General features: G+C 44.3%; 3 protein-coding genes across 3 annotated transcripts; all 3 read left to right on the top strand.

Annotated features, from left to right (window-relative positions):
- The first annotated feature begins 1,045 nt into the window (after positions 1-1,045).
- Positions 1,046-3,195, top strand: FA14DRAFT_162817 (seven-hairpin glycosidase). The gene has a single exon (XM_025499766.1). It carries the CDS (start codon positions 1,067-1,069, stop codon positions 3,164-3,166), a length of 2,100 nt encoding a protein of 699 aa, XP_025351581.1. The 5' UTR covers positions 1,046-1,066; the 3' UTR covers positions 3,167-3,195.
- A 7,285-nt stretch (positions 3,196-10,480) lies between these two features.
- FA14DRAFT_182854 (uncharacterized protein) lies at positions 10,481-11,221 on the top strand (the record flags this gene model as incomplete). Its single annotated transcript, XM_025501254.1, has 2 exons — positions 10,481-10,738; positions 10,799-11,221. The coding sequence occupies 2 exons, from the start codon at positions 10,481-10,483 to the stop codon at positions 11,219-11,221; spliced, it is 681 nt and encodes a 226-aa protein (XP_025351582.1).
- A 47-nt stretch (positions 11,222-11,268) lies between these two features.
- FA14DRAFT_182855 (uncharacterized protein) lies at positions 11,269-11,718 on the top strand (the record flags this gene model as incomplete). The annotated part of the gene is made up of 1 exon (XM_025501255.1): positions 11,269-11,718. One exon carries the CDS (start codon positions 11,269-11,271, stop codon positions 11,716-11,718), a length of 450 nt encoding a protein of 149 aa, XP_025351583.1.
- Positions 11,719-12,071: the final 353 nt, after the last annotated feature.

Here is a 12,071-nt window from a genome sequence, read left to right on the forward strand (position 1 = left end):
GACTATCCCTTCTGATGTGATACCTCTGACGATCCTTTCTGATAGGATATCTCTGACGCCCCTTTCTGAAAGGATATCTCTGACGCTCCTTTCTGGTGTGATACGTCTGAAAGTCCTTTTCGATATTGTTATGTGTCCGACTATCCCTTCTGATATGATACCTCTGACGATCCTTTCTGATAGGATATCCCTGACGCTCCTTTCTGGTGTGATACGTCTGAGAGTCCTTTTCGATATTGTTATGCCTCCGACTATCCCTTCTGATATGATACATCTGATATTCCTTTCTAATGTGATACCTCTAGCGTTCCCTTCTGGTATGATATCTCAGACGATCCTTTCTGGTGTGATACGTCTCACAGTTCTTTCGGATACTGTTGTGCCTCTGACTGTCCCTTCTGATGTGATACATCTGACATTCCTTTCCAATGTGATGTATCTCGTGTTTCTTTCTGATGTGTTGTCTCTAACAATCCTTCCTGGTGTGATACCTCTGACGGTTCTTTCCGATGTTGTTGTGCCTCTGGCTATCCCTTCTGATGTGGTACCTCTAACGTTCCCTACAGTGCGACGTAGCACAGGTAGATAGATGGTCATAGCATGGAACACTGTAACATGTGCCGATTGTTGAGCATGGCCACTGTTCTTCACAGCCCGCTCCAATCATGCTGAGCAGATACAGTCTATTATGGTATCTCAACCGACCGCAGTAAAGGGCAAACACGCTTAAGGTGAATGAATGCCATTTGTGACTCTATCATTGTCACATATGGCCAAGTCGAGCCTCAATGAATGTTAATGATATGAGTGCATGGAAAGAAGTTTGAATGAGTCTTTACCAGCACAATATATTCTTAACCTGGGGTAAGGAGGCTTGTGTTCTTCTAGCGGATTTTTATCCAACACTGCCGACACTTCTTAGCCGGCCGGCGCCAAGCACAGCCTAAGTGCAGTGGAAAAGAGCCGCTGGCGCACGCACAAAGGGCAGTAATATCCAAATCAACTCAATGCATACATTCTTCATTTTGTTCGATACAATCTTTGATTAGCACCACTTACCTTCCAGATGGCAGGTTCAGCAAGGAAGAGAACCGGTGGCGGTCAAAAAGGAGCGGAGAAACAAGAAAATGGAAGCTCAAAGGGAGCAAATGATGACAGGAATCGTAAACCTGCTCCGTCTGTCAAATCAAGCAAGGGCTACACCAGGATACTTTTGAAAGCATTCTTTGGTCTTGCAGCTTTAATCAGTCTCGCTCTTGCAGTATTGCCATACTTTGCACATGATGGGATACAGGAACGGGGATCGATCGATCGATTCAAATCACTCATTTTCGGGTCTGAGACACTTCACAACAATGCTCAATCAGCTAACGTAAAGGGAAAAGGCAAGCAAGTCAAAGAGAGCACTTCAGACCCATCACCTGAACAATCAAGTCCAGAAGAGAATCTTGGAGCATACCTCCGTCCATCACTCCCATTTGAGATCGATAGAAAAGACGACCCCGAAGCAATTGTCAGAGATGCCGACACAGAAAGACGCGAAGCAGTGAGAGTTGCTTTTCAAGATAGCTGGTTATCGTATGTAGAAGACGCTTTTGGATCAGATGAATATCATCCTATATCAAGAAAGGGAACAAATTTCAGCGCTGATGGTGGTGTTGGATATTTCATCGTGGATATAATCGATATGCTTTTGATTACAGGAGACCAGGAAGGATACAATAAAGCCCGCGATTGGGTACAAACACTTCGATGGGACGATAAAAGCGGCAAATTCAGCGTTTTTGAGACGACAATCCGTACACTAGGTGGATTGCTGAGTGCGCATGCATTATGTACGCCCGGACAAGAGGATTCTCTATCGATACGAACGAGCAAGCTATGTTCTGCAGATGATGCTACAATGTTTTTGACCAAAGCTGCCGATTTGGCAATGCGATTGAAACCAGCATTTGAATCAAATCGTATGGGTTTACCAGAAAGGGAAGTAGATTTCCGAACTGGAGAAGTGTTCTCAGATATCGACAATAACAACTTGACCAGTCTGGCTGAATTGGCTACTATTCAACTCGAATTCAAATTCTTGGCACATGCGACAGGCGATTCACAGTGGTGGAAACTTGCCGAAAGACCGATTGATGTCGTACGTCAAGCGTCTTTCACTTCCAACTCGGATGGTTTGATGCCAATCTTCTTCAATCCTCAAATTGGAAGACCGCAAATGTCAGAAATTCGATTAGGCTCACGCGGAGATTCATATTACGAATATCTCATCAAACAATTCGTTCAAACGAATAGAACGGAAACAGTCTATTTGGATATGTATCAACAAGCAATGAGAGGAGTGAAGAAACATCTTTTGCGTCGATCAGAAAGTGGCAAGTTTGTTCATACGATAGAAATACAACCATTCATGAATTACCAAACACGCAAGCCTGGTTTCCGATTAAATCCTAAACAAGATCATCTGGTTTGCTTTCTGGGTGGAAGCTTTATGCTGGGAGCATTGCACGTACAACAATCTTTACCTTTCACTGAACAAACGGTTCTGCCATACCCTCCAACATCCTCAGACTCTTTCTCAAACTTAGCTCGTGAGGATTGGTCAATAGGACACGAATTGATAAAAACATGCATGGAAACGTATACAAGTACAAAAACTGGACTTTCACCAGAGATTGCAATGTTTCGTATACAGAACGACAACTATCCAGGATCAGAAGTAGATTGGTATATCAAAAAGCCAGCGGACTATTACAAAGCACATCTCAAAGTCAAAAATAAACCTCCTCCCACTCCATTGATCGATGCAAGAAATATTTTACGACCTGAAACTGTTGAATCTTTGTTCATTGCTTTCCACTTAACGGGAGATCAACAATATCGTGAATGGGGTTGGGAGATCTTCCAAGCATTTGAACGTCATACCCGTTTACCCAAAAACAAAGATGGCAGAAGACCTGCATTCGCAAGTATACGAGATGTTGATGCTATTCCAGTCGAATTTGAAGATCGAATGGAAACTTTTTGGCTAGCAGAAACACTCAAGTATCTATACCTTCTCTTTGATGATCAAAATGGTTTGAGATTAGATCAATGGGTTCTCAACACAGAAGCACATCCATTACCAATCTTTACGCCTACATTTGACACCAATGTACTGTAGTCAGTGAGAATGAAAATATTATTGAAATTGAATGAGAGACTGTATGAGGCGCATTCTGTAAAAGGAATGTATGTATATGAAAAACAAAAAGATCTACAACAGTGTCGGGTATGAGAAAGAGAAAAAGGTAACAATGACAAACTTTTACACCAAAGAGGCAGAGAAATGAAAAGCAACGAACAATGAAGACGATCACATACAGAATAATTTGCTGTTCTTCTTCTTTTGCAATTCATCCATCCTCGTTTCAAGATCACGACGTGCTCTTTCTTTGGCTTCACGTTCATGTTTGATTCGGTTTTCCCATCCTTGTCTTTCGATTCTACCGCTGCTACGTTCACGTTCCATCTCTTGTTGAGCTTGTTCGACTTGTTGACGTAAATCTTCACATTGGCTAGCATATCGTTCTCGTTCTCGTGTTGCTTCCGATAATTGAACTCGAGACTTACGTAAATTGCGTTCGGAATCGTTCAATGCTGCTTCTAATGTAGCAACCAAATCGATATTTGCTGACAAATCTTGTTCACAATGATTCAATTGTTTCGTCAACTTTTCAATCTCTTCTGCTTGTTCTGAAACAAGTTTTGAGGTTGCTTTTGATCCGTCCATGCTTGCAGTATTCATGCTCGTAGTAGAGGAACTACGAGATAACAAGCCTGATCCTCCTGGGGAAGGTGATTCTGCCCGATGAGATTGGCTGAATTGTGCCAAGGAAGATGAAGAACCGGATGAACGAATACCGGAGTTGCGTTGAGTAGGTGTGGTAGCACCATTCATACTAGGAGTTGGTGGTGGTGGCACATTTGGCGGTGGGGAGAGCGGAGGTGGCTTGTTGGATGAAACACCCAACCTTCCATTGCGCGAGAATCCTTCGTGATCACTTGATTCACGTCGAGCAGAAATTGGCGATTTGGAGGAATTGGAGAAGCTTGCTTCATGGGTCAAGCTACTGTCTCCGCTTTGAGAAGGTGTGATGAAACCTTCGCGAGATCGACTATTGCTCGCTGATCTCGTTTCAGCGATTGTCAATTTAATCTGCATTTCACGCAATAGTGATTCTTGACGAGTCTTTTCTTCCAACATGCCTTGGATATCACTCTTGCTACGTTGCAACTCAGAGCGAACATTAGCCAAGCTTGCTTGAAGGTGATCAACTTCCTTTTGTGCTTGTGTCAAATTCTTGGCTTGAGTTGCATGTACATCACCACGTTTCATCTCTTCAAGTTCATGTTGCAATGAATCACGCTCTTCTTGCATTCTCGTCAAAGCGTCTTCCATAGTCACCAATGCGTCACTTGTTTCGGCAAGCTCAGCTCGTAGTGAGACGATATCATTAGGATCAGCTTCAATAAGTGCCTTGTACTTGTTCTGCAGATCAGCATGTGACGAAGTGAGAGCTTCGCGTTCAGCAGCAACATGCTTTAAGTTCTCTTCCACTTCGCCAACCTTTCTCGTGTGCTCTCTGGTCAATTCATGTATACGCTCAGAATGAGTTGTCTTGAGTGCTTCAAGTTGTTCCAAAACATGAACATGATTCTGTTGCAATGTATCCATATCACGTTTCGTAGTCGTTTGATTCGATTCGTGTGTGGCTATAGCGGCTGCGTGCATCTTTTGAGCCTCTTCAAGATTGGTTTGGGCTTCTTGTAGGGCTGATGTATGTTCTTGACGCAATGCTTGAAGTACTTGTTCATGTTCTTGACCAAGCTGTGCCAGTTTGGTCGACTGTTCATCAACCAAGACTTTCAAAGCTTCAGCATGTTGATCATCCTTCTCTTTGATAGCGGAAGTGTGTTCGCCTCGCAATCCTTCGAGGATTTGAGAATGTGCTTGATCCTTGTCTGCAAGACTTCTTGTATGTTCTTCACCCTTGGTAGCCAGCAATGTTTGATGTCCTTCCATCGCCTTGAGATGTTCATCACGCAGGGCATCCAATGCATCCGAATGTTCTTGAGCAGTCTTTTGCTGAGCCTCGTAATGCCTCTTGGAGGTTTCCTCTGCAGTCTCATTGGATGCTTGAGCATGTTCAGCTCGCACTTGCTCAACAGCAGCTGACAGTGATTCTGCATGCTTCTTCTTCAAATCTGCCAAATTGATCGCATGCTTACCTTCGATCTCTTTTACGTGTGCGTCATGCATGTCACTCAGATCGGTGATGGCACGTTCGTGAGATTGCTGCAGAGCAGCATGTTCGACATCCTTTGCCTCCTCTGAGCTCTTCGAAGCGCGAAGTTGTTCTACTTCAGCCAAAAGGGTTGCCTCTCGTTGTTGCATGTTGCGTAACTCTGACATGAGGCTCTCGTGCTGATTCTCCTTGATAGAAACAAATGCATCATTCTCTCTCTTTTGCTTTTCGAGTTCCTTTGTCAATCGTTGCACTTCCACTTGCGCTTCTGTATCTTTGCGTGCCATTGCACGCATGATCTCGTCAACATTCGCTGAACCTTCTTCATCAAGACCGTTTTGTGCACTGGTAAATGTCGCAATACTTCGATCACTTTCCGATCTGGGGAAGGAAAGAGAATCTTTGACAGCTTGAGAGGCTACCCCTGCGATGGCTGCATCTGTATACGCTCCTTGACCTGCCTCAATAGGTGTCTGAATGCCTTTCTGCGTCTTGACTGCTCTTTCCAAAAAGCCAATCTCCTCGTCACGCTCCTTCAAAGTGTTCTGCAACGCCTTCGCTTCAGCTTCTAAGCTTGCAATTCTTCGTTCCAGATCAATTTGACTCAATTGCACACTTGCATTTGGAGATGGTGTAGAACCAGAACTCCAACCAATCTTTGCAAAATCAGCATTGCCAGAAAGACTCAGACGACGTCTTCCGCCCGATTGCAAATCCGATGCTAAAGATTGCGATAATGATCGCGTTCGATACAAAGATTCTGAACCACCATCGGCGCTCAATAGAGATGGATTGTTTTCTTTGTTGCTCGTACTGGACAGAGTGTGAACCATCTTTGGCACGGCTGATTTTGGCATCTGTGGTAACCCTTCGCGAGGCGTGCTCTCGCGCGGGTTGTACCCCAAAAAAGAACCCGAAGATCTGCGAGATAACGATTTACGTCTGGCAGGAGAATTATCCAGCAAAAGACTTTCAGGTCTGCCTTTTCGTGGAGTAGATGCTCCGTTACCGAGTGTGATGGAAGAGCGACGAGATCTCGAAATGGTATGTGCAAATTGTGGAGTGTCTTCTGTGACAGGTGTTGAAGGCGCAGTGAGCTTCATCTCTGTCACTTGTCGATTTAGGTCATCGATATCGATCAAAGATTGCTTGTACTTTGCCTCCAAGGCAGCCAAATCCTCAATCAGCTTTTGCGATGATTCTTTGTTCGCATCGAGCTCATTTGTCAACATTTCCACGTGTGTTTGCAAGAATGCCATCTCCTCTTCATTAGCATCTGTGCCTGCAATACTATGAGTACGTCCAATACTGGATCCAGCATTGCTTCTTGATGCTGCCATGCTTGCTGCGCCCGAACCAATAGCTAAACCTCCCAGCCCTGCAGCCAATGTCGTTGACTTTGAAAGAGAAGAGGATGATCTCAATTCGCGAACTTGGTCTTCGAGCTTTCCACGTTCTAAAGCATGTGCAGCTGCCGCTTCAGTCAACCTTCCACGTTCACGAACAACCTCATCACGTTCAAGTTGCAATTTGTCCAATTGTGATTCAAGCTTGAACAGTTTGGCATCACGTTGATCAAGTTCTTCCAACAAGGCTTTGTTGTCCTTTGTGCTGTCGAGAATCTCCATTCTGTTTTGCAAGTCTTTGTAAGCCTCTTCTTTGCGTTGGACTTCCTCTTCAGCCTTAGCCATCGCAGCGCGCAAGGATAACGAGCTCTCTTCACTGTCTGTCAATCGAGCTTCCAATTCTTTGATGTACTGTTCCCTTGCGCCATCTGCTTCACGTTGTTTGGCAAGATCTTTCTTTAAATCGGCAACAACTTGAGCATCAGCGTTTCCATTGGAAGCATTCTCCACCAATCTTGACTCCAGCTCTTGCGCATATCGATCAGCAGACACTTCTCGATCTTGCAACTTTGTCATTCTGGCTTGCAAATCAGCAATCATCTTTTCACGTGCTTCCAAGTCTTTTTCCATTTCAGACATCTTGCTCTCTCGATCATTGGCATTTCTCTCGTGCTCCATGATCACATCCTCAGAATGTCCAACAGCTGCTCGTAGTAGGTTGATCTGCCCTTCCAATGCGTCGACTGTCTTTTCATACTCAATGATGATAGGTTCAGCTGCTTGCAAGTATTCTTCGCTTGACAGAGAGTCTTTGTTGGCTTGCTGTTGAAGACGTGTGACTTCCGCTACCATTTGACTATGCTTTTGACTCAAAGCTGTATACTTGGCTTGCCATTCTAACACATCTTTTTGATCCATAGCACGCAGAGCTGCCTCACTTCCTGCTGTTCCAGTTCTGAAGCCTTTGACGATCTGTAGCTCCTTCCGTAGCTTCAAGACTTGGGTTTGAAGGTACTCAATATCATCCCAACCCACTTCTACTTCGTTTAATTCGGCTTTATTCTTGATATTACGAGCACGATTGGCATATTGCAACGTATTGACAGTCTCGTTAACATTGTATTCCGTTGGCGAAACACAAGCAATCATCAATGTATGCGCATTTCCCCCAAGACTATCCTGCAATAATCTTGTCAATTTCGAATCACGATAAGGTATATGCGTTGTCCTGCGTGATTTGGCTGGGTCACCAAGTGCTGAGATGACATTTCCCAATGCATGTAAACCAGAGTTGATCGAAATACCTTCTTTCACTCGATCGCCTTGGGCAGCAGTTCGCTTCAAACGTTCAGATCCTGCCAAATCGACAAAGTGGAATTTGCTGGTGACTGTGACCCATTCGCCTGCATCTCCTCGATCTTCTGCCGCAGGTGTTGTACGACCGGAGAGTAGGCCAGAATGGGTGCCTGTACGAGAAGGGCTTGTAACTCGATTTGCGATACTGGAAGTCGGTCGAGGTAGGCCAGATGTTCGTCCAGTAGGCGTCGAACGGCCTGTTGGCGTTGTCGACCTTGGCAGCATGCTAGCCCGATTACCAAAAGCAGATGGCGGTCCGTTCAAATTGGGACTGCCAGAGCCTGTGTATCGTTTCTGAACCAAGGTCAAGCTGAAGATGGCATGAGAACGAGAACTTTGTGCATTCATATCTGTCTCGTTCGTCCTTCGAACAGCTGAACCTTGTAAGAGCTGGGTCATCACATCGGCAACATTTTGAGCTCGAACTTCACGCAATCCGCTCCAAATGATATGACCTGCTTTGTCTTCTCGGATTTGCACCAAAGGTCGACTGTCAGAACCATCTGCGAGAAGATCGATCAATTCTTCATTGTAGATTTCGATAAAGCTGACTTTGGCGATATATTGGGTAGTCGAGCCACGAGCTTGGTTCAATTTGATCTCATTGAAGATCTGTGCAACTGCTCTAGGGATGATACCTGTATGCAGATTGGCCCTTTGTCCTGCCACCAATCCTTCAAAATCATCATCATTCAATGCAGTGCCCATTGTATAGCTCTTTCCACTAGAGGTTTGACCATATGCCAAGATTGTGACATTGTACCCTTCCATAAATCGTCCAATCATCGGCTTGACTGACATATTGTACACCTGTTCTTGTCCATCACTCGGAGATAAAACACGATCAAAGGTGAATGTTGGTCTTTTCGCTGCTCCTGGAGGTGGTGCAGTAGCACCTGGTGGTGTTTGTCCGGTGGCATCTACTTGTACTGCATTACTGTTCAATGCATTTACTACAAGCTTTTGCCATCTTGCTGGAATGGCTGTTTGATCATGTCCGGTTAGTGGACGAATGCGTACAGCGACCTGTACTGATGTTCCATCGTTTGAATTTCCATTGCCGTTGGTGTGACCATTTCCGTTTGTGCTGCCTGTACCATCCCGCAAAGTTGTTGTGCTGTCTCGACGCATACTTGCGATCGAGCTACGTTGACGAATGGCAGACATGGTGAAAGTGAGAAGAATGAGTGGGGATGTACGTGTAGGCTATTGCGCCTCCTTTGCTTGGCGGATTCGTATAGAGATGTTTTGAGTGTCAAAATTGAAGGGTATCTAGTAAGGCGTAAAAGTGCAATCGATCCATTCGTTTATTTGAAGTCAGAGGAAGGGGAGAATCATTCAATTCTTCGGTGAATGAAATAGTCGTAAAAATTGCCTTCAACCCCGCTGATCGCGATTCAGCTTTTGTGCAACCGATCCACAATCACAATAAGTGTGAATTACGCCCACGATGTGACAAGAGTGGCTGTCTTGATGATGGTGAAGGTGAAGTGATAAAGGATGAAGGATAGAATGAATTGCATGTATGTTCCAAATCTGAAGATGCAGCAATACTTGCTGCTGCAGCAGCAGCAGCAGCAGGAGCAGCGACAGTTTAATATCCGAAAGAATACACATTCAGGTTGTAGTGCACTGTATCTCAATCACACTTTAAAGTAGTCTAAAATCACACACACACACACACAAACACGCACACACGCCGTCGCCGCCCTTCTTTTCTTCGGGCGCCGTTTATGAGCTAAAAAAGAATTGAAAAGGGAGGGCGTAGAGTGAAATAGTGCCTATAGGAAGAAAACTGCAATCAATATTCTGTCAGATTAATTTCGTGTTCACTTTTCTTGCACATGACCGTCATCTTAATATTGAATTGAAATATTGATGAATGTGCCATTCAATCTACCTTCTTGTGATGGCAATGAAGATCTCGAACCAATAATAAGAACATTGGAACGCTCTATTGTGATCGGATCGTTTTTTATGTTGATGAGCCAATTGACACCAATTAATCGAAGAAGAAAGGGACCTAATGAAAAGCATTGGGCGTGTAAACAGTGTGAAACGCGTTTGTAAGCGCTCCCCCCCTTTTTTGACACTAGCGCTCTTCTCATCCTACTAATCCTGTCAGGAGCAGATTCGCTTCAATGAAAATCAGCAAAAAGAGGTTCGAGTGTAAAGGAAGATTCTTATCATAGCAGTCTCACAATCGTGGGACAAAACTTTTGAGATAGATGTATTCATATGCAAGAAGATTAGCCATATCTTCGGATAAGAAGATTGAATGATAGTCCCGAAAGGAACAAGACTGCGCTCTGCTTTAGTAAAGGAGCCGGCGCGTGACGCGAGGTTGTGGGTGTGTTTAACGCGTCATTTACGCGGTACACCGAACACGCCTGCCTGTTAGCCTTTAGGAAGAAGAAGAAGGACACTTAGAACAAATGCAACACTTCTTCCTCACCATCAATACACACGATCAAAGCTTGACACGTAATGGAAGAAGATCCAAGAGATACGAGCAATGCATCTGCTTCAGTGTTGGCAGACACAACATCAGCCAGTGCAGCAATGAATGGAAATGATACATCATCAATCGCAATTCCATCACATATAACCGAAGAACAAGAATTACGTAAACCAGGTGATTCAAATTATTCTACAAAACAACAAGATAAAGCAGCTTCCGGACCTGATGGAATAGATCAATATGAGCTAGCAAAAGCTCAAGTCAACAAAGTAGTAAAGAGCGCAGTGAGTACATTCAGTCCTGCCACAACCTTCCAATGCTAACTCTCCCATTCCTTCCCCCAGAACCCTGACAACTTCACACTACGAAAAGAAGTCTCACTTGCGATGATAAAAGCAAGTACAGTTTTCATCAGCTACCTTTCCGCATCAGCATACGATAAAACAAACGAAGCGGGTAACAAGACAATCGGCGCACAAGCTGTTTTGAGTGCATTCAAAGAGATGGGTTTCCCGGAGCATTATTATAAACAACTCAAGAAAGAATACAATGAAAAAGTCAATCCTGAAACAAAGAACAAAGCCACAGAGCCAAACACAGATGATGCAGAACAACAAGAGGGAGAAAGTGCAATGGACGTCGATCAAACAGAACAAGAAGGAGAAGAACGTGGAGCAGGCGAAGAAAGTATCGCAGTGGGAGATGAAACGCTGGCTGCTGTTGATGCTGCTGGCGAAGGAGAAAACGATGAAGAAGTTGAAGAATAGGAAAATCAGCACTCGCTGCACGTATTCATAACCGTTCAGCGGTACGTATGAGTGAAGGTCACTTACGCGAGAATGGGATCAACAACATTCGTTCGCTCTCCTCCGTCTTGCAGACACCGAAGTTGCCTTACACTTTCCCCTTCAGTACGCATGAGATGGATACGCATTTATCGTGCATCGTTACCAGTCAAGGAAAGAGCTTCTTGTCAATCGATGTTCAGGTTCCATGGCAAGGCACTTCAAGTGAAGTGTTTGGCAATGTTACTCGTGACTCTCCTACATCCGCATCACTTGCTGCTATTCGTGAGTACCTCTCCAACGTTCAGCAACTTGCAGGGTCTTCATCGCAATTCACGATTTCCAATGATATCTCTGAGAAGATTCAAGATGATTTTGTGATTATCCGAAAAGCAAATCAAGCCGCCACTTCTGCCACCTCTACCGACACCCAAACAGCTTTGGTTACGATCATGGATACCCCCAGATGGCCAGATTGATTTGCATGACAAATGGTAAAACAGCATTACGTTGGCAAGATTGGCAAGAAGCAAAACAATTGGAAACAAGGCAGGTTGGCCAGATTGAATGCAGTCAAAGTTTAAATATGCATGTAAAGTTCATAATGACATTCATTCAAACATGACGTAATTGCGTTCGATTGACCTATGCTTAACAACACTTGCTTGAGGCTCGACTTGGTGATCTTGATGATGACGGAAACTTGGAGGTGCTTAGTGGTGTAATGAAAGATCATGAAAAATTTGATTGTGGATTCAGCTCACTTCTTCTATCAAACGGTCTGCAAGACCCTTAAGACAATCAAGTCATTCTGACTTCTGATGAAAGAAGT

Source organism: Meira miltonrushii, assembly GCF_003144205.1.
Source record: "Meira miltonrushii strain MCA 3882 unplaced genomic scaffold FA14scaffold_12, whole genome shotgun sequence".
Classification (NCBI taxonomy): Eukaryota; Fungi; Basidiomycota; class Exobasidiomycetes; order Exobasidiales; family Brachybasidiaceae; genus Meira; species Meira miltonrushii.